At 56.9% G+C, this 19,676-nt stretch overlaps 2 protein-coding genes and 1 long non-coding RNA gene across 6 annotated transcripts in view; 1 reads left to right on the plus strand and 2 right to left on the minus strand.

The window, feature by feature from the left end:
- Positions 1–2,495, plus strand: part of TNRC18 (trinucleotide repeat containing 18) — a 54,959-nt gene extending 52,464 nt beyond the window's left edge. For all 4 annotated transcript variants that reach the window (XM_071443907.1, XM_071443910.1, XM_071443908.1 and 1 more), the window contains one exon: positions 112–2,495. In XM_071443907.1, the coding sequence (XP_071300008.1) occupies positions 112–318 (207 nt within the window). In that variant the 3' untranslated portion in view covers positions 319–2,495. The remainder of the gene's footprint in view (positions 1–111) is intronic.
- Positions 2,118–10,308, minus strand: SLC29A4 (solute carrier family 29 member 4). Its single transcript, XM_071443917.1, has 11 exons — positions 10,145–10,308; positions 7,956–8,124; positions 7,175–7,306; positions 6,950–7,063; positions 6,742–6,870; positions 6,242–6,316; positions 5,624–5,889; positions 5,402–5,537; positions 4,693–4,880; positions 4,188–4,428; positions 2,118–4,114 (listed from the first exon to the last, which is right to left on the minus strand). Exons 2-11 carry the CDS (start codon positions 8,113–8,115, stop codon positions 3,972–3,974), a joined length of 1,584 nt encoding a protein of 527 aa, XP_071300018.1. The 5' UTR covers positions 8,116–8,124; positions 10,145–10,308; the 3' UTR covers positions 2,118–3,971.
- Positions 10,309–10,386: 78 nt separating this feature from the next.
- LOC139598042 (uncharacterized) lies at positions 10,387–19,368 on the minus strand. The gene is made up of 4 exons (XR_011681794.1): positions 17,978–19,368; positions 14,606–14,743; positions 12,699–12,864; positions 10,387–11,915 (listed from the first exon to the last, which is right to left on the minus strand). It is a non-coding gene; the product is annotated as an uncharacterized lncRNA (long non-coding RNA).
- Between the last annotated feature and the right edge of the window lie 308 nt (positions 19,369–19,676).

The following is a 19,676-nucleotide window of genomic DNA, read 5'->3' on the forward strand; positions in this document are numbered from 1 at the left end:
AGGGAGCATTATGATGAGTGTTTTTCCTACTTACTGAAGATGATGCTGTAAATGCTGTGATCTAATGGCTCCTTTTTTCCCCACCTCCTTCCTTCTCTTCCTGTTGTGCAGAGAGCCCTCTACCAGTCCTCTCATGTGGATGAAAATGATGTCCAGACCATCTCACACAAGTGTCTTGTTGTTGGTCTGGATCAATATGAGCAGATGCTAAAGACAAAGAAATACCAAGACAGTGAGGACCTCTACTACCTTGCAGGGACCTACGAGCCCACCACGGGCATGATCTTCAACACTGATGGGGTCCCTGTCATCTGCTGACCGCCCAGGGGACACATGCCACCCCCTGGGAAGGGATGGGACAAACCTGAGGACGTGCCTGTTCAGACGACATGATTGTTTCTTTCAATGCTCATTTCTGTGTCACACTACAGACAGGAGAGCGCGAGAGACGCGAGGAGGAAGGAGAAGGCTGAAGAAAGGGGTTGGGGAAGCAGTTACAGGACTCGAGGAAGATGCCATTGGGGTGGTGGTGGTGGTGCTTGAACCCCGAGGCTCTTCTGGAAGTGGCTTTAAGTACGGTGACACTTGACCAACTTCTCCCTTCCTCCTTTTGGTCCAGGAAAGCACATGGGTCTCGTGATCATTTCACCAGCGGGACCCCCCGGCAGGAGGGATCCCTTTTGTGTCATTTTTCCCCATCAGTAACTCGGAAGCCGCCCGCATGTGGAAGGACCCTCTTGCCTTCTGCGTGCGCTCCTCTCCGTCCTTATATTCCCTTTCCTGCTTAGTTTCGCATGACCCTTTATAGGAAGGACAGGGTGAAAGAGAAAGGAGATGAGTCTCTCTCAGCGCCTCGTCTCGATCCTCTCAGCGCCTTTTTGCCGTTCCCTTTCCCTGGAGGCCCCTCTGGCAGCGTGTGGAGCACAAAAGGGCAGGGCTGGCTCCAGCACAGAGATGGCAGAAGAGAATCCTCTGGCCTGGGAGGAGCCAGGTGGAAGAGGAGCCAGCATCCAGTCTTGGACACAGCCTTCCCATTGCCTTGAACAAACTGAACCCTCTGCAGCTCTGCACCCCTGCCCTGTGAAGGTGCTAGAGGGAGCAAGCAGGTGGCAAGGGGGGTGACACGTGGCAAACTTGAGACCTCATCTTGGAGCATGCAGTGAAGGAGCAGGAAAAGACTGGGAAAAGCTGCAGTGAAGGAGCAGGAAAAGACTGGGAAAAGCTGCAGTGAAGGAGCAGGAAAAGACTGGGAAAAGCTGCAGTGAAGGAGCAGGAAAAGACTGGGAAAAGCTGCTGCTTTGTGCTTGGAGGAGAGAAGATCAGAGGCCACTGGATTCTGGCATCCCTCACCCAGCTTTACCTGCCATGCCTTGCCTGTGCTGAGACGTGGAGCTGCTGGGAAGCCTTGCCCATGGTTTGAAGGGAATGGGGGCAGTGTGTGAACCCAGCTGTGCCTGCCCACGGCGCTCCCACAGCCAGAGCCCCGCTGCCACCTTGGGCTCAGGGACTGCACCCTTCAGCTTCCTCCATCCACGGAGGAGCTGAGCTCCCCTTGGGCACACGCCGCTGCTGCTCCAGGGTTACACCTGGCAAGAGGGAACACTGGAGGAGAACCTGAGGAGAACAATGCACCATCCTTGCACTTAAACAAAACTCCAAGAGACGCACTGATCTTTGCAACTCCCGACTCGCACTACGGATCGCCGGGACGCGGAGCAGGGGCGATGCTTAAGCCAAGGACACATTGGAAACTCTCCACCCTGGCTGCGTACCAGAGACTGGAGGCCGGGGCTCAGGGGTGAGGGACAGCCCCACAGAGTTACCCCTCGTCCTTTAAACAAACCACATGGTGCTGAGCTCGTACCATCTCCACCCCGGGCCACCGGCGCCTCGGCACGGCGGACAGTGACGGTTCTAGCCTGTACAGTTTTAATGTACCAAAAGACTCTTTAGCCCTCCTGTATTATAAGTCTTTAAATGGATTCAACTTTTTAATTATAAATATAAATATAAATATATATATATAAATATAAACTTTTTAAAACTGTGAAAAAAATTATGAAATTATAAAAAACAAAAAAAGAAAAAAACCCACAACGGCAGAAATGAACACAGTCTGACGTTTAGAATATTATTTTTTATTTCCTGTTGGATTGTGATTGTAAATGATCTGGGAACAGGCACACCCCCCACGCTCAAAGTGTACTGTACTTCTAGAAGCAAATTGTGTGAGCATATTTTAAAGAGCGAGAGAGAGAGCGCGCGAGAGAGATTTTATGCTAATGTTAAATAGAAAGCACTTAAAACCCACTGCCTTCTATGGAACACAAGGATATTTCAGACAATCGAGAGGAAAGGAGAGCCAGGTTTTTGTCTTTTTGTTTTGTTTTGTTTATGTTTTTGTTTAAAACAATTTTTTTGGCATTCTGTTTGTTGGAGAACTCCGTGTGATCTTTTTTCATAAAAAAAAAAAAAATCTAATTGAAAAAAAGCAACCCAACAAAGCATCTTTCTTTGTCTCGCTTGTCCTGACCGCAGGGTGTTTCTCCCCTTGGTGGCAATGATGGCTTTTTGGCTCAGCCCCTGCCCTGAAGAAAGACACAACCCAGGTGCCTGGTGGCTTTTTGGGGAGAACCCATCTGTGTGAGTTGGTGGCACCGATGGACAGGACTGGACACTGGAGTAGAGGTGTCTGCTGCACAGGGCCTGGAAGTGTGAGTCCTCCCCCTGCCACCGTGCCCAGGGCACCATGTGCTGAGGATGAAATGCTGGATTTGCTCTTTTTTGGTGTGAGCTGCACTTCATACAGGCAGGAGCTTGGCACAGTCAGACCCTTCCATGCTGCGGGGGCCGGGTCAGGGCCAGGCCTGGCACTCGCTGGCTCCTTGGGCTTCCCTGGGAGGTGGCACCTGCCAGTTGGCACAGCGAGGTGCAGCTGGTCCCAAAACGTGGTGTTGGCACCTTCTCGTGATGTTTTCTGCTCCTCTTGGCCTGTTCCCTCTCCTGTGTGCTGCCCATGGCTGGCGGGGGTTTGTTGTAACCCGGTGACATGTTCCACCACCCCAGGTGACAAAGAGGGCCCTGAAGATGGAGACAGGCACAAAGGGCACCCCAAAACCCAACAGGACAGGCAGCAGGCACCATCCTGTGTGTGTTTTCCAGGCTGGCCCATCACCAGCAGTCAAGTGCCAGTGGCACAGCTAAGGACCAGTCATTGTTGCAAAGACATTTAATTATTTAATCAGCTTCACTTACATCCTGTGCAATAAATCTTGAAGCTCAGCAGTGGCACAGGCAGTGCTGCAGCCTTGGGACCCCCCCCTCTACCCCTTGCAATGGAGCAGATTCACAGTGTGGGGTGGGGGGAGGCAAGACCCTGCCTCTGTTGCAGTTAGGGGGGGTAAAACAAGATACAATTAAAAAAAAAATCTTTTTTCCCCATCCATATGATGCACATATTTAGGGAGGGACTGTGATTTTAAGCCATTCCTGGTGAAAACCTGCAGCACCATCACTGGAAGTGAAGATGCACCTTCCCAGAGCCATGGGGGACTGAAGGAGTGCTTCTTTCCTCTCTTGCTCCTCTTCTTCCTCACCAGCCCTCCATCACCCTCCTCCCCAGTGCTGGTCCTATTCCCTTTGGGATTTGGCAGTATTTTCTTCCTCCTGTCAATGGCTTGGCGCAAACAGCAGATCCCCAGCCTTCCCTGGAGAGCTGCACATTGCTGATGGGGAGACCCCCAAAAGCAACAAGACCTGTCCCCTGGGGTGGGAGGAATGTCACCCCAAGCAGTGGCCCTGCACAGTGCCTGGCTGGGAATGCCACAGCCCTGTGCCAACAGGATACCAGTCCTTGTCCATGCTGGGGTGGCTTTCAGGCTCCAGGCTCCCTCCTTGAGGAGGGATGTGGGGCGCTGGGGACCACGGTGGGAAGCAGGTTCCATCCTGTCCCCATTGCCCCACCCCAGGGCTCAGTAGCCCAAGGTAAAGGAGCCATTGGAGGTTTCAGTGTAGAAACAGCTGCTGTGGGAGGTACTGGTGAGGCTGTAGGCAAAATAGGCCACGGCCGAGCCCAGCGTCAGGCCCGTCATGTAGGACACGGTCATGGTGTTCCCTGTGGGAAGGGACAGGGGGGGTCAGGGTGCTCTGGCCACACCACTGGGGTTCCCAGGAGGGCTCAGTCCTACCTGCCAGCTCCCGCTGCTCCGGGCTGACCTTGCCCGCGGCCAGGATCATGGGCACGCTGCCGAAGTAGCCGTTGGTGATGCCCATGAGGAGGGAGAAGATGCAGGGCCAGGCGGGGTGGCCGAAGGTGGGCTGCCCGTTGGGGTAGACACACATGATGAAGAGGGGGATGAAGACCACGCGGAGGCAGGAGTAGACGAGGAGGTGGGTCCCTCTCCAGTCGTAGGGCAGGGCAGCCAGGATCTGCAGTGAGGGCAGAGATTCTGCTGGGGGGATGAGGAGGCTGGGGAGGGCCCTGCTGTGCCCAAAGTGGGGTAACAAGGAGATGAGATGGTGGAAAGACCAACTGCTGTGAGAACCCAACCTTGGCTGTGCTGGTGAGCACCAGCCTCACACTGGTTAGACCCCCGTGGGTGGAGATGACCCTTTGGTGGAGGCAAATGGCTTAGAAAGAGGGCACCAAAGGAGGACAGACCCCCCCTGTGCTGGCTCTGGCCTCTCTCCTACCTTGCCGACGAAGTCAGAGAGGTTGAAGATGGCCATGATGAGGATGGGGAGCCATTCCCCCAGCGTGCAGTTGTGGATCTCCGACTCCAGCCCGGGAAAGAGGCACAGTGTGATGAAGTAGGTCATGGCGATGGAGAGCATGTAGGCCCAGATCAGGCGGGACACGACGTAGCGGTAGAGCAGCATGTCTGGCAGGGACAGGCAGCACAGCTCAGCCAAAACTGCAGCCCAGCCCCCTTGCAGAGCCTGAGAGCTTTGTCTGACCCCCAGGGATGCCTTCCAGAGATGAGTTTGCCCCATGGTTATGGGCACATAGTTAGGAAAGGGATCATAGAATCATAGAATGGATTGGGATGGAAGGGACTGTGAAAGACCATCTAGTTCCAGCCCCCTGCCATGGACAGGGACACCTTCCACTATCCCAGGTGGCTGCAAGCCCCATCCAACCTGGCCTTGGACACTTTCAGTTGGACAGCTTCTCTGGGCAGCATGTGTCAGGGCCTTCCCACCCTCATAGAGAATTTCTGGATAATATCCCATCTAATCCTGTCCTCTTGTCAGTTTGAAACCATTTCCCTTTGTCCTGTTCTTCCATACCCTTTTCAAAAGTCCCTCTCCAGCCTTGGGGATGATCCTCCCCCATAACACTGGGTCACCAATCACTTATCCCACCCCATGGGCATGGCTTTCCCCCGAGCCCACCACTCACCTCGGAAGCTGGGCCAGCTCCTCTTGATCTTGGGCCGAGGCACATCAAAGCGCATGTAGGTGCCACTCCCAGCCAGCTCAGCTTCGGGGCCGGGGCTGCCCCGCGGGGAGCTCGGCTGCCCCTGCTCCCGGTTTTCCTGCACGAGGGAAGAGAGGACAGCAGCGCTGAGACGCAGTGGCCAAGAATGCCGGGGGACAGCAGGGAAACCCACGCTTGGCTTACAAATCTGACATCCTCGGAGGTGACGTCGTGGTGGACGCGGTAGCCGGAGCTGGGCTCGCCGGCCCCGCGGCTCTCGGGGAGGCCCTGGCGGGAGCTGTCGGTGTAGTAACGCACGAAGCGCGTGCGCTTCACCAGCAGGTGCAGGATGAAGCACGTCAGCTCCATGCCGATGGAGATGAAGAAGAAGATGACGGTGTTCTCCTTCTCGTCCGACAGCAGCAGCTTGGTGAAGATGCGGCTGAGCGAGATGATGACCCCGGCGGTGCCTGGGTGGCGTGGGGGAGCTGTCAGTGCTGGGCCCCTCTGAATCCCAGCTCAGGGATCCTCATCACCCCACACCGTGTGGATGGGATGCTTCCCCATATAGAGGAGTCACCAGCAGTGACTTTGGGGTGATAAAGCTCCTGGCTGGCATCCCCACCCCCAGCCTGGCATTGCAGTGCAGGGACTTAGAAACCAGTAACCTCCCTGGTTTGCTGGGGAGCACCCTGGGGTATCCCTGATCTGCTGGCTGTGCTGGGGCCAGTGGGGACCCAGGTGTGGCTCACTGGGCCCCCAGGAGAAGGTGCAAGTCCCCGTGGTGGGCTGTGGACACGGTCGGTGGCTGTGGGTACTTACTCTCACCCGTCATCACTCCCTGCGTGTAGCGCTTGGGCAGCAGCCCCGTGTAGCCGTAGAAGCTGGATTGCTGCACTTCAGGAGAGAGGCACAGAGGGGAGAAGGAGGGATTATTGCTGCAGATGAAACTCCGGGAAGGGGGAAGAAACCACAGAGGGAACCCATGAGCTGTGCCAGCTGGGAGCTGCTCCTTCCAGCAGCCTCCTTGCTCCAAAAGCAGGAGGGCCTTTTTTCCCTCCCTGGATGCTCCACTGTGTTTGTTCCCACCCAGAGTGGCCACCAGGTGTGGGGGCCCAGATCAGTGGTGTCAGTGAGCAATACACAGTTTGGTGCTGGTGCCCCTGGCCAGTCCCACAATGCCTGGACAGAGGTGGATGGGATGGGGCAGGGACCTGAGGGTTACAGGGAGCAGAGCAGGAGGTTTTCCCAGGAGAGCTCAGGGATGGGGCTGTTTCCCTCCCTTCCCTGCCACGTCCCATCCCAGCTGCTCTGCCACATACCTGTGCAGCCAAAGGCCACCACCCCGACAGCCACCAGGTTGATGGCGTAGGCTTGTCTGCGGCTGAACAGCTCCAGCCACACGTCGCAGATGCTGACGAAGAGCAGGGGCCCCAGGGCGAAGAGGTAGCCTGTGGGGAGGAGACAGAGGTGGTGGCAGGGGCACAGCACGGGCACAGCACTGCCTGGGGCTGCAGGGACCCCACTCACCCACGGAGATCCGGGTGTGCAAGCTCAGCAGCTCCACCAGCGCGTTGTTGAGGATGACGGCCACCAAGGCCACCAGGATGTAGGTGAGGCTCATGTCAAAGACAATGGAGGTCCCTGGAGAGAAGCAGGTGAAGGGGGGACAGGAGTTCAGCTCCCTTGGAAGTGGGATTGAGCTCTCTCCAGGTTTGGGGTGTCAGGGAAGTGCTGGAGCTGCTCCAGACCTACCTGGGTATTTATGGTGCAGGTAATCCACATCAGTGATAAAGCTGTTGTAGGGCAGGAGAAATCCCACCCCAGCCAGCAGCATGGCAAAATAAATCCCATGGTATCGATCCTGGGGCTCAGGGTCCTCAGAAACTGCCCCAGAAGAGGAAAGAAAGAGAAAAAGACGTGACAGTGGCACTGCTGCACTCCTGGGACCCACATGAGACCTCAGCCTTGAGGCAATGAAACAGCTCAGCTCCCTGTAGATGTACAAATAAACAGCCCCAGCTCTGAGAAGTTCCTTCCCTAAATAAAGACATTTCAGTGGAGACCCAGGAGGCAGGAAAACATCTGGGTTTTGGGGGTCTGGTGGGTTTTAATTGCAGCTAAACAAGCTGAGAGCCAAGGCAGTGCAGGTAACAGCACAAGTCAAGGTGCAGGAAGGGTCAGAGGTGGCTGTGGAGGTGGACAGGGCTGCCTCAGGAGGTGGAGCAGGGCTGGGGTGAATCCCAGGAGTGCCCCTGAGTCCTGCATGGAGAAAGATGAAGCTGCAGGCTCGGGGTGAGCCTGGCAGGACAACCAGGGCACCAATCCTCAACTCCTTACCAGCCTGCAGATCCCACTGTCACGGGATGTGCAGGTGGCTCACACGGGTACAAAAAGGGATGAAAAAGGGTAGTGGGCAATATTGTGGCATTTCAGGCTATTTGTGGCTATTAAACCCATCCCAGGAAGCTCCTAAGGGGGTGGGAAGCCAGCAGGGAACCTGGCTGTGGGTCAGGTTGGGCCGTGCCTGCCTCACCTGGCTCCATGAAGGTGAGGACACCCTTGGCCTGGCTGCCCCGCTGCAGCTCGTCCTCCTCCAGCTGGTAGCTGTCGAAGCTGAAGCTCATCACCACGTTCCCCTCGGGTGTCACTGCTGGGCTCAGCTCCTTGAAGCGCTCGGCGCCCACCGAGCCCATCCCGGCCACCTGAGAGGAGGGACAGCAGTGACAGGGACACCCCCAGGGTGCACAGATGCCCCCGGGTGGTGCCAGGGGTCTGCAAGGGACAATGACACGCGGCTGGCCCTGAGCCTTCTCTGCCTCGCAGTTCTGATGGGTTTTTTCCACCTGGAAAGATGATTCCCCCCGGGCAAATGGGATCACCGAGGTTCTGAGCAGAAGTTTGGCTTTGGGGTGCTCGTGGGGGACCCCCAGGAGCCACCCCCGAGGCACAGCCGGACTCAGCACCTCCCTGGGATGCTACCAAAGACAAATGCCACTGTGATTTCCAGAAGCAATTAGGGAAATTAATGGATGGAATCCACCCAGGGAAGGAGGCTGCGGGGAAGGTCCCGGCTGCCTCGGGGAGCCCTGGCTCCCTGCAGGCTGCACATTTGCTCTGCTTTTTGCCCTTTTCAGCATCTCTGGTGCCTGGGGCTGGGGCAGAGCTGCTGGCCCGGGCAGACACACTCCTGCAGCTTTCAGAGAGGGGATGGCATTTGACTCTGCTTTTTTCAGATCTGCTTTTCTGGGAGATCAGAACCAGCACGGACCTGCCAGAGAGACCCCAGCATCACACCTGAGGGGCTGCACCAAATACATCCCAAAAAGAGCTCTCCAAATACTCAGTGACCCCACCAGAGCCATCCAAAACAGGGTTCATCCCTGTGGTACAACCCCAGGGGGCTGCTCTGAATTTCTTGTCTGTCTCCAGCCCACCTCCTGCAGATCTCCCTGGCATCCAGGGGTGCTGGCGGTGAAAAAATCTCCTCCAAGGCAGCAGGTTGAGTCAGGCAAGGGAGGAAAAATCAATGACAGTGATTTCTTTGGTCTCCCTGCCAGACATGGCGTTTGCAGGAGCAGAGAGGTTTTCCAGCTGCCAGCATATGATGGAGGGCCCTGAGGAGGGGACAAACATGGTGCCCACAGACCCTGAGAGTGAGTTCCTGGTGCCTAAGATGTTTCTCTTGTGCAGGGATGGGTGCACAGGGCAGCACTGCCCCAGCCCCGAGGCGGTGCTGAGGTCACAGCGCTGCTGGGGGGCTGGGATGGGGTCCCCCTCCCTCCCTCCCCATGCTGGGGTTCACCCCAACACCCCCATCCCAGAGCAGAGCAGCCCAGCAGGGCCCATTGTCGTGGGGGCACCGCTCCACCCTGCTCCTCCCAGGGGAGCTGCCTGCAATCCCCTTCACCCGCACCCTCCTGCGCCTGCTGCCGCCCCAGGCAATAAAACCCAGTGGGAAGCATCTCCCGGGATGCCGGAGAGCCTGTTGCAGGGTTTTTCCATAGCAGAAATCCCAGCTGGAGAAGAAACCAGCTGGAGAAACCTCTTACGTACTGTGTGTGGCCCAAACTTGCCGGGGCCGGGAGCGGAGCGGGATGCGGGGTGCGGGATGCGGGATGCGGGGGTGCGGGATGCGGGGAGCGGGATGCGGGGTGCGGGGGTGCGGGATGCGGGGAGCGGGATGCGGGGTGCGGGATGCGGGATGCGGGGTGCGCTGCACGGCCGTGGCGCTGGACCAGCCTCCGGCGCTCTCCGCCTCGCTCCCCCGAGCATCCCTGCGCTGCCGTAAATTGGATTTTCTCCTCCCGCTGGATTTACATCCGTCTGCCCCTACGGATTTACACCCCGCCGCCCCTGTGGCCCCAGCGTGGGGGTGGGAGCGTTTCTCCATCGCGGGCAGGGGTGGGAGGTCTCACCCGAGAGGAGCCCTTGCCCCGCTGCCCCCCGGCTCTGCGTGACCCTCGAGCACCGCAGCCCTCCTGTCAGGGCACAAAAGCGCTTTTTGCTCAGCCAAAAGGGTACCCCGACATCTTGCCAGCGGCGAAGTTGCCACAAACGGGGGGAATTCAGTGACCCACGTCCCCGGTGTGAAGGAGAAGCTCCCGGCCGCGCCCGGGGGATGCTCGGCGGGGCCAGGGCGGGCAGGGGCTCGGAGCGGCCGCTTCCCCTCCTTGTCCCCCGCTCCCCGGCGGTCCCGGCCGAGCACAACAGGTCGGTTCTTACCTCTGTCCGCCGCGGCGGCTCTGCGGCACCGGCGCTGGCCCGCCCCGCTCAGCCCCGGCGGCCGCCGGGCCCCGGCCCCGCCATAGCGGAGCCTCCGCCGGGAGGGGGCCGGCACCGAGTGCGGCGGCGGCGGCGCGGAGCGGGGGCGGCCCCGGCTCTGCCTCCCCCCGGCCCTGCCTCCCCCCGGCCCTGCCTCCCGCCCGCCCCCCGCTCCTCCCCCGAGCCCCCCCGGCCCCGGAGAGGCTTTCCCGGTGCGCACCCCCGGCCATGGGCACCGCCTGTAGGCGCCGCCTGCAGGTACCGGCTAGAGGCGCCTTGGAGGGACCGCGGAGGTCCGGAGCTAATTGCCAAGAGAGATTAATTAGGAAGAAAGCCCCGGTAATTTAGTTCAGGGCATGAGCTTTTCAGGGAGAGGGCCATTCGTGCCCTGTGCAGGGTTTTGTCTAAGAGGGGCTGATGGAATCTGGATGGATGGATGGACAAACGGCGGGATGGATGGAGGGATGGAGGGACGGATGGACGGATGGCAGCTCTGGTTAACAGAACACAGCAATCCGTCAGCTTTTTTGAGGAAACAGCCAAGAGAGTCTCTGCTCCCTTCCAAAACCAGGGAATGAAAGCAGAGGAGGAAGGGAGCCAGCAACATGGGGCAGTGTGGATACTGTCCAGGGAGACGACATGTGTCCCCAGGGTGGGTGACCCAGGCAGGGACCTCGTGGGTGTCCCCACCCCTCCTGGGCTGGGTGAGCTGGCCCAGGCTGCAGGCTCCATCACGGGGATCTGGTGCTTTTCTCGAGGAGCAGCAAGGCACAGAGGCAGCGAGCGGGGTGAGAGCCCTGCGGGACCATCCTTGGGCTCTGCCCCCGGAGTGTGTGAGGATGGAGGCAGCAGGAAGGAGAGGAGGAACCATCCCTGCCCCAGGCCTGGCTGCGCCGCGCCGGGCTGTGAATAACAATCCCCTCGCAGTCAATAAACGCTGCTGCGCTGTGTAAATCAGCGTGTGGGGCCGGGGATGCGCTGCTGCTGCTGCTGCTGCTGCCGCCAGAGGAAATGAGAGACACAGCCGCCTGCACCACCTCCTGCTGCCGGGAGCGGGGCTGGGGAAAGGGGCTCCTGCAAATCCATCACAGGGAAGAAAACAGGCCAGGTGGAAATTTCCATCTTTTCTCCTTGGCCGAAATAGCCGGAGTTTGGCTCAAAGAGCACCTGACTGCTGTGCCAAGCACGGCCTGGAGCTGGGGCTCAGCCTTCCTTGCTCCCCTCTGAGCTGAGCACCTGCACAGCTCGGCCCTCTGGTGCAAACAGGGATTTTTTGGGCTCTTTGCTTTAGCACATTTGTTCAGCTCTGATTTCATAGCGTCACCGTAAAATCTCAAAGCACCTCACTCCCCTTGGGGTACACCCCCTTGCTCTACACCAGACTCCATCACCCTCTTCAGGGAACCTTAGAAATGTAAAAACCCACTGGGGGGTGAGTGTGGTGGGGTTCCCTGTGCGTGTGTGCGTGCTGCTGGTTGGCACCCAGACAGGGAGAGTGCTCCAGAAAAGAGCAGAATGAGCTGCAGCATATGGGCACCCGCCTTTCCCAGTGCTCGCCAGGCAGCATTACTCACCACAGGGATTCCCCCCAGGAGCTGGTTCTCCCCATTCCCAAGCCTCAGGAACAGAAGCAGGGGTGGTCCTTCAGAGATGACCAAGCTGAGAGGGGGACCTCAGCTCCCAAGAGGATGTGGTGTTCTCCAAGCCAGGGGGAGATGCTGCAACCAAACGCCTGGTGGCAAAAATCAAGTTTTAGCCTCCTCTCTAAAACCACACAATCAAGAGATCCCAATTTCAGGGGACAAGGGGGTTCCCTTCCAACTGCTCCTGCTGTAGGTGTGACAGAGCCATGCTGGGACACCCAAGGAAACTGCTACAGCTTGGAGCTCTGCAGGGAACACAGGGAGATGAATCCACCAGGGTGAACTTTGTTGGGTGCTTTCTCTCCGTTTTCCCCAGCCCCAAGTGCAGTGTTAGGCACAAACAACGCTGTCCCCCCTCCTAAAATGCCTAAGGTGCCCCCTGAGGATGGGCAGGCTGAGCTGCCTCTGCCTGACAAGGGTAGGGGGGGTCCCATGGGCTGCGCTCTCCTGGAGTTTTGCTGGGCTCTTCAATTTTTTAAGCTGGCCCTGAATTATTCAGCTTCCACATAGTTGGCTCAAGGTTGGCGAGCTCAGATGCTCCTTGGGTTTCTGCTTGACCCACTTTAACAGCCAGGCATGGTGCTCCTGGTCCCAGGCATGCTGGTCCCTGTGGCATGAGGGGTATCCCTTACACACAGCCCCAGCCTTGAGCCTTTCCCCCACATCCAACAGCCTCATCCTTCACCCACACTGCAGATTTTTAGAGGTATTTTTCTGTTCTCCCCTTCTCCTGCCTCTCCCTGCTGCCCCGTGGCTCCCAGCACCAGTGGGTGCATCCCAGCAGTGTTAGGATTACAAGCAGGGATTTGCTTGGCTCCATGAACCAGCCAACACCCTGTGGCCACCTCTCTCCTTGCTATACAGAGCCTCACCTCACTTCCAGGAGCCTGGATGAACATTGACTGATCCTGCTGGCAGAATAAGAAGCTGCTGATTCATTTGGCTCCGAGATGCTGGATTAGGACCATCTCCAGAAATGTCCTGTATTGTTGTTTTTCTCCTTGCCCTTCCAGCCGAGTCAGGTTTTATTAATCATTGCTGTTGCAGAGGGGAGAGGAAGGAGAGACCTTTCAGTTGTCTGTGCACCAAAAGCCTCAAGCCAAGGTTTTAAACTCCTGGGGACCATGGGAATGGGCTGTCCCTACTGTCCCCATCCCTGTGGGCACAGCCACGAGCCAGGAGCTCCTTAACCAAGCCGTGCTCACCCTGCCAGGCTGCCCTGGTTATTCTGTGCCCAGGGGTGTCCCCTCTGCACCAGCTGGGGTGGGTGACACTGAGGGGGGGGGCAGGAAAAGAAATTAAACATCTGCACCCCCCTTCCCACCCTGCTGGCTCAGTGCTCCCAGGAGCCCTGCACATCCATCTTCTCCACTTCAGGGGAAGAAGAGGCTGCTCTCGAGGCTACAATCCCCTCTTGGAAAAGCTCCTTTACACAGCCTTGCATCCTTTGCATCCTTCCCGGGGTCTGCTCCCAGCGCGGCCGAGCGTGTCGTGCCAGCCCCAGGAGCATCCTCGGCAGCAGCGGCTTTGCACGGAGACGCCAGGGATTAATCAGGGATGCTGCCTCTTGGCCAGAGTCACACTCAGGGGATTACTGGGGCCTGCAAGGAGCGGGGAGTAGCCAGGGAATTTGTTCAATGCAAGTGGAGGGGTTTGTCACAATCCGATTGCAGGCGAACAGAAATCCCCAGCGCTGGCAGGAGCTCAGCACTGGAGGCCATGGGGATTAACTGGTTTTTCCCCAAGATTTGCAGCGAGGCTGGGGTGGGAGGAGATGCTCTAAGCCCAAAGCTCTGGGTTTAAAACCTTCAGTGAGATGCAGGGGCTGAGCTGAGCATCAGCTTTGGGGCACCCAAACCTTGTCCCAAGGCCAAGAACCAAATTCTTTCACGTGGATGCCCCAATTCTCCTGCAAGGCATTACTCTGCATCCCTCCTGCCCTCAAACGAGCCTGGGAGAGCTGGAGAAACCCTGGGAGGGTACCCATGGCCTTTGCACTCCCCTCGCTCCTCTTTGTTGGAACAGATTTGCATCCATCACTAATTAATCCAAGATGAGCTCCTAATTCAGCTCCTTGATTGCAACTTTGCATAATTGCTGCACGCACAGGCAGAGTGGCAGGACGGGGTAAAAAAGGAGATAAAAAAGGAGACAATCAGTGGTGGGCGTGGAGGAAACAACGCCGGGAAGGGCCGGTCCAGCCCGCTCCCACTCACCGGGAGAGTGTTTACAGACACAGGCTGAGAGAGATTTTTCTCTGGAAGGAGAAAATGGTGATGGTAACACTTGGAGGGGGTGTTTTCCCCGTGATGCGTTCACTAAGGGCTTCACCAGCAGCCACAAAACCCTCAGGCAGTGGGAAAACCAGGAATTCCAGGCCAACCCTTTTTCCTATTCCTTTCATCAGTGCTGCCTGCCTCCCCAGGCTCCCCTTTGCCCAGATGTCAGAGTGAACATTCCACCAAGGTGAGCGGGCAAACAAACACATCCCCCTGAGCCGGGCCCCAGGCCTCTCCCCCAGTACCCAGGTACATCCATCACACCCTGTGTCTGCAAGGGCTGTTCAACCCCCCAGAACAAACCCCAGGGGAAGCAAACCCACAGCACGTTAGGGTGAGGTGACCTCAGACCCTGGTGGCACAAAGAGTGGGCAAACCCCTGTTTTTGCTGCCAGCGATGCCCAAGCCATTCCCAGCAGGCACCCTGAGCAGCCCCTGCCACACAGGCTGGACTGAGTGTGCACAAACCAACCCTGACACCGGCTCAGGGGCTACTTTACCTCCTTCCTCTTCCTCCTCTGCTCACATCCCAGCCACAGCCATCCCCCTGTGCCGGCAAACACCTCCACAGAGCCCGAATGTGAGCGACAGGGCGGCAAACAGCGGCGGGCAGGTCAGCCCCGCGCTCCCCATTCACCCTGCAAAAGAAAAGCCACTTTCAGCTCAGCCTTTTCTCCGCAAAAATGCAGCTCCCAGCGCAGAGGCCCCACGGTGGGGGTTGGAAGGGGGTTTGGGCCGCCAGGCTGGCCCCACCACCCCTCTTAATCAGCCGGGGCATGCATGAAGCCTAATGCTGCCGCCAAGATTTGGGCACTATTGACACACACGGAGCATTAAACGCCTTACGGGGGGATTTGCATAAGCTCGGGGAGGGAGGAAGAGCTCGGAGAAAAGTGTCGACAATGGGAAAGTAAATGCATTAAAGTGCTTAGGGGGAAAAAAAAAATCTGATAAAGGAATAAACCAGTTAAGGGAATATATTACTCATAGCGCCGTTATTCAAATCCTGCCTTATAGGAAATCCTCTTAAAGCGATCACCTGATTGTGTGTTAAACTCCTAATTGAATAATAAAAGAATTATGTATTTCTTCCATAAAGGCACAAAGATGGGAGCCCACGACGATGCTCGGTGGCAGAGGAGATGAGGGGAGAGGGGCCTTGGGGCAGCAGCAGCAGCATCCAGGAGATGCAGTGGGAGATGTGGGAGCTGGGAGGGAGGGCTGGAAAAGGGGAAGGTTGCAGGGCTGAGTGCCTGGGGGTGGTGGAGAGCTTTGCTGGGATGGGTTTAGGAATGGTGGTGCCTAAAGAGAGAGAAAGACTTGATGGAAATCCAGGAAAATGGAAATCCAGGGCTCCTCCAGCCCCACTGGTGCAAGAGCTGAGAGGAGACACCAAACGTGGCCCCTGGCCTGGAGCTGCTGGAGCCCCCCAGATCCAGGCAAAGGAAATTCCAGGGGGGCTGCAGCAGCTCCTGGAGCTGCTGGGGAGCAGAGGGAGAACCATGTGCAGCCCCAGATGCTGCAGGAGAGGCTCAGCCCCTGCTGCCCCCTCCTTTCCCCGGCCAGGACCCAGGGCGATGCCTGCACAGCCTCTCCTGATGCTGCTGCCCTTCCCCCAGCTCCCTGCTATAAATAAGATGCACAAAAAGGAGGGGGGAGAAAAAGAAAAAGAAAATAAGAAAAGAGCACATCACCTGGCACTCAGGAGGTGAGGGAGAACAGCGGGATTGACATGCACCAAACCCTCAGACTGTGCAAGGAGGGTGGGGGAGGAAAGGGGGGGGAGAAACAAAAGAGCTAAAAATAGCCCAGGGAGCTGCTTTCTTCCCGGAGATCATTTTTTTTCCCAACCCAGCTGTTTCATTTAATAAACAGGATTATTTATTTATTTCTCCTTCTCTTTACTCCACTTTTTACTGATGTTTTTATGACACTTTACCCGTCCTCACATCTCCTTTAAATGCAAGGTAAAAAACCAAAACAAAGCACTCGAAACCAAGGAAAAAAAACCCTGAAACCAAGGAAAAAAACCCTGAAACCAACAGCCTTGATGCCTCCAGCCATGTCTTGTGTTGCTACAGCTTTTTATAGGTAATTGAATATCCCAGAGCTGCACCTGCTAATGCAAACTCTGATATCAATAAGTGGCAGCAGTGAGGGCAGAGGCAGCAGCTGAGAAAACAAAGCTCCAGTGCCCAGCAAGCCCAGTGAAGCTGCCAGAGGGTTTTTATGAGGCAGGATTGGGTTGTTGGAGCCAGGCTGAGTGTGGGAGCTGGAAGGGAGCAGGGCTTGCAGGGAGCTGAGTCTGGAGCTCTCCTTAGGGACCTGACCTGGCTAAGCCAAGCTTGTGCAGGGCAGGGGGGTGAAAAACCTCCCCCAGTTCCCAGGGGAGATCCCCGAGCCCTGGAGCAGCTCCAGCCACACCGAGGAGCTCGCAGGTTTGCTCCACTCACGTCTCCAGCAGTGCCCGTGCCTCCCCCTCGATCCCGCATCCTCCAGCAGCAGCCAGGGAAATCAGGGATGACAGGAGCAGTTAATTTGAGCCTGCAGAGGCCATCTTCCCGTGCATGTGTTGTTTTGTTTCCAAATAGACTTTGAATAACGAATTTCGGATGGTAAAGAGAAAAAGCTTCGTCCTGACCTCTTGAAATGCAAATTGCCTTTCACCCCGGGAGAGATGAAAGGCTGTTTCCTATCTGAAACGGTAAAAGGGGGTGAGATAACGTCCCTGGCTCTGTCTCCCGGCTTTCATTTCCAAAATTGTTTTCGGGTGAGGAGAGGAGAGATGCTCTGCACGATTTCTCTGTGCTTGGTGCCCACAGAGAGCAGGGGAGCAGAGAGCCCTGTGCCCCACGGTGCAGAGAGAGGGGACACAGAGGGTCTGCATTTCCCTTCACACCAGCCCTGCTCCAGGCTTCAGCCAGCAGCAGAGGTTGTGGGGCCAGGTGAAGCCCAGAGCTTTGCCCTCCCCTGCCAGAACTCAATTTTTGGGCCCAATTCCAAAAGCTGCAGCATTATTTGCTCAGGAAAACACAGCAGAGCAGCGGCACAAAGGCAGAGCCACTCTGCTCTGGCCCCAGCACAGTCCCCTCATCCCAGCATGGATCAAGCTCCAGGCAGGAGCCCGTGGCACACAGAGCAGCCAAGCACCCTCTGCCTCCCCCAGCAGTTCTGGCTCAGGTGAAGGCAAACACAGATCAGTATTTTTCCCATCTCACATTTTGCTCTGGGCCAAGGAGCACAAGTGGTGCCCTCAGCACGCACAGAAGGTGCTGCAGAGCTGCTGAAGAAGTGGAGGAGGGATGATTTGGGAGTAAACAAGGGAAGGAGCATGGATGCACCAAGGGGAAAAGGCTGGGATGCTGCCAGCAAAAGAGTAGGGGGGTTATGGGAGGAAAAAGACTGGGATGCTGCTAGGGAATGTGCAGGCTGGGAGCTCCCAGGGGAGGAGCAGAGATGGATGTTCCAGGAAAAGAAGATTGGGATGGTACCAGAGAAGGGCAGAAAGAACATGGATGCTCTGGGGATGGAAGGCTGGGATGGTCCCAAGGAAGGGACAGGGACCTTCTGTGGCCCCAGGTCCCTGCAGCTGCACAAGAGCAGAGCACAGCCCCCAGTGCTGGCCCCCAGAAACCTTCCCTTCACCAGCCACAGGCCCAGGCTCCTGGCCCATCCCTCTGCCTGCCCTCCTCAGATAAAATAAATTATCTCAGATAAAATAAATTATCAGCCCCGATCTGGAGCGGCTGAGGAGCAGTGGCTGATGGTGTCACCAGCCTTCCTCAAGCAGGGAGGAGAGGACAGCAGTGACAAGGGAGATGCTGAGGAGTTACACACACCAAGCTGGCACCCAAAAGTGACTCTGTACCCACCGTGTGGCCAAGGGGGATCTGATCACATGGACAAAGTGCATCCGTGCCCCTGCAGCACTCAGTGCTCCCCAGCCCCAGACTACACTTGTGGAGAAACAAGTCCCTCCTTTGCTCCTGCAAAACAGTATCCAGAAAATCAAAATACTGCCAAACCCTCTAGCTTACTTTATGGACTTACCCAGATACAGCAATCTCCAAATCCTTTATTAAAACCTGTAACTTAGTATAACTCTCTGCTAAAACCCCCAACCCAAAACATAACCCAGTGCTGGAGGAGCCAGCATCAGATGTCCTCAGCTCCAGCAAGCTGGGCACAATGCCCTCAATTAGCTCATAGCTCATTAATTAGCCAAAAAAGCCTCTGCCAAGGGCCTGTCTGAGACTGGTGTGGGTTGGATGTGGCATGGCAGAGGTGAATGCTCACAGACCAGCTGAATGTGGGTGCTGCAGAGGGGGACAAGCTGCTCCCAAGCCTGGGCAGGATCAGAGTGGTGCTGGTGCTCATCTCTGGCTCCAGTTCTTCCTTTCTGCCCACTGGCTCTAAAAATGAGTGATGCTGCATCCACCTTGCACAGCAGCCAGGTCAGGGACAGTGTGAGCTGCTCTGCTGGGGTCTCACTCCTTCCTCTGCTCCCAGCAGCGTGTTCAGCTCAGCCACAGCCCAAGTGGGGCTGTTCACACCAGGATTGTGTTTCTGCTCAGTTGTTTCATCTTGGACTCAAGCCCTGCATAGTGAAGGGTGTCAAGGCCTGACCTCTGGGCAGATCATCACAGCCAAAGCCAAAAGCCTACTCAGCACCAAGAGAAAACAAGGAGGAGCAGAGGATGAGTCCGTGTTTACCGTTGTAATAAGATAAATAACTGGACATGGGCTTGCTCTGTCCCTGCCCTGGAAACTCATGCTCAGTGGGCCAAACTCAGTACCAGCAGACAGAAGTGAAACTGCTGTCCTGAAGGCAACCACAGCTGCCTATTTCAGAGCTGGGTGTGACCCACTGCTTACAATTTCCCCTGTGCTTACTGGAGAATTTTCTGCTTTGCTTCCCTAGGGCAGGAGCAGAGGAGCTGCTGGGCCTCCCAAAGCATCAGTGGGGCTGGATGATTTTATCCACCTGGGACACAGGGGACAGAGGAGCTGTTGGCATCACCACAGCAGATGGAAGTCACCGCCACTGCCTGAATCCACCTCAGATCTTCAGTTTGCTCCAGGCAGGAGCCAGGGAAACATCATCAGCAGCCGAGTGAACACTTCAGAGACACTCATCAGAGCCAGCAGAGCCGATTTTGCCTGGAGCAAAGGGAGGCGCAAAGCAGCAGCGACAGGGCAGCATTGCCCTCCAGAGCTGGATCAGGGAGGCGGCGCCTGCAGCTCCTCAGCCGAGGCTCCACCATGAAACGGCCACAGGAGAACGGGGAGAGCCTCACCCTCATCTCATCCCGCGTGCTCCAACACTGCCAGCAACAGCAGAAAGGCTTTTGCTCCTCTTGTCCACCCCGATCAAAGCTCTCGTCGCTGCTTTGCAGGAGGAAGGATTCAGAAGCAGGAGCTGCCTCCTCTCCCATCTGCAAGAGCTCGCTCCACATCTTCCTCCAGGGCTTGAATGAGAGAAGCAACAAGCCTGGAGCGACAGCACAGGGAGTGGGCTGGGTATGAAAGCACTGCTTGAGATGCATCCCGTGGAAAAAAAAAGAATAAAGG

This window comes from Agelaius tricolor, unplaced genomic scaffold (assembly GCF_023055355.1).
Source record: "Agelaius tricolor isolate 1412-34295 unplaced genomic scaffold, bAgeTri1.0.p SCAF_19, whole genome shotgun sequence".
Lineage (NCBI taxonomy): Eukaryota > Metazoa > Chordata > Aves > Passeriformes > Icteridae > Agelaius > Agelaius tricolor.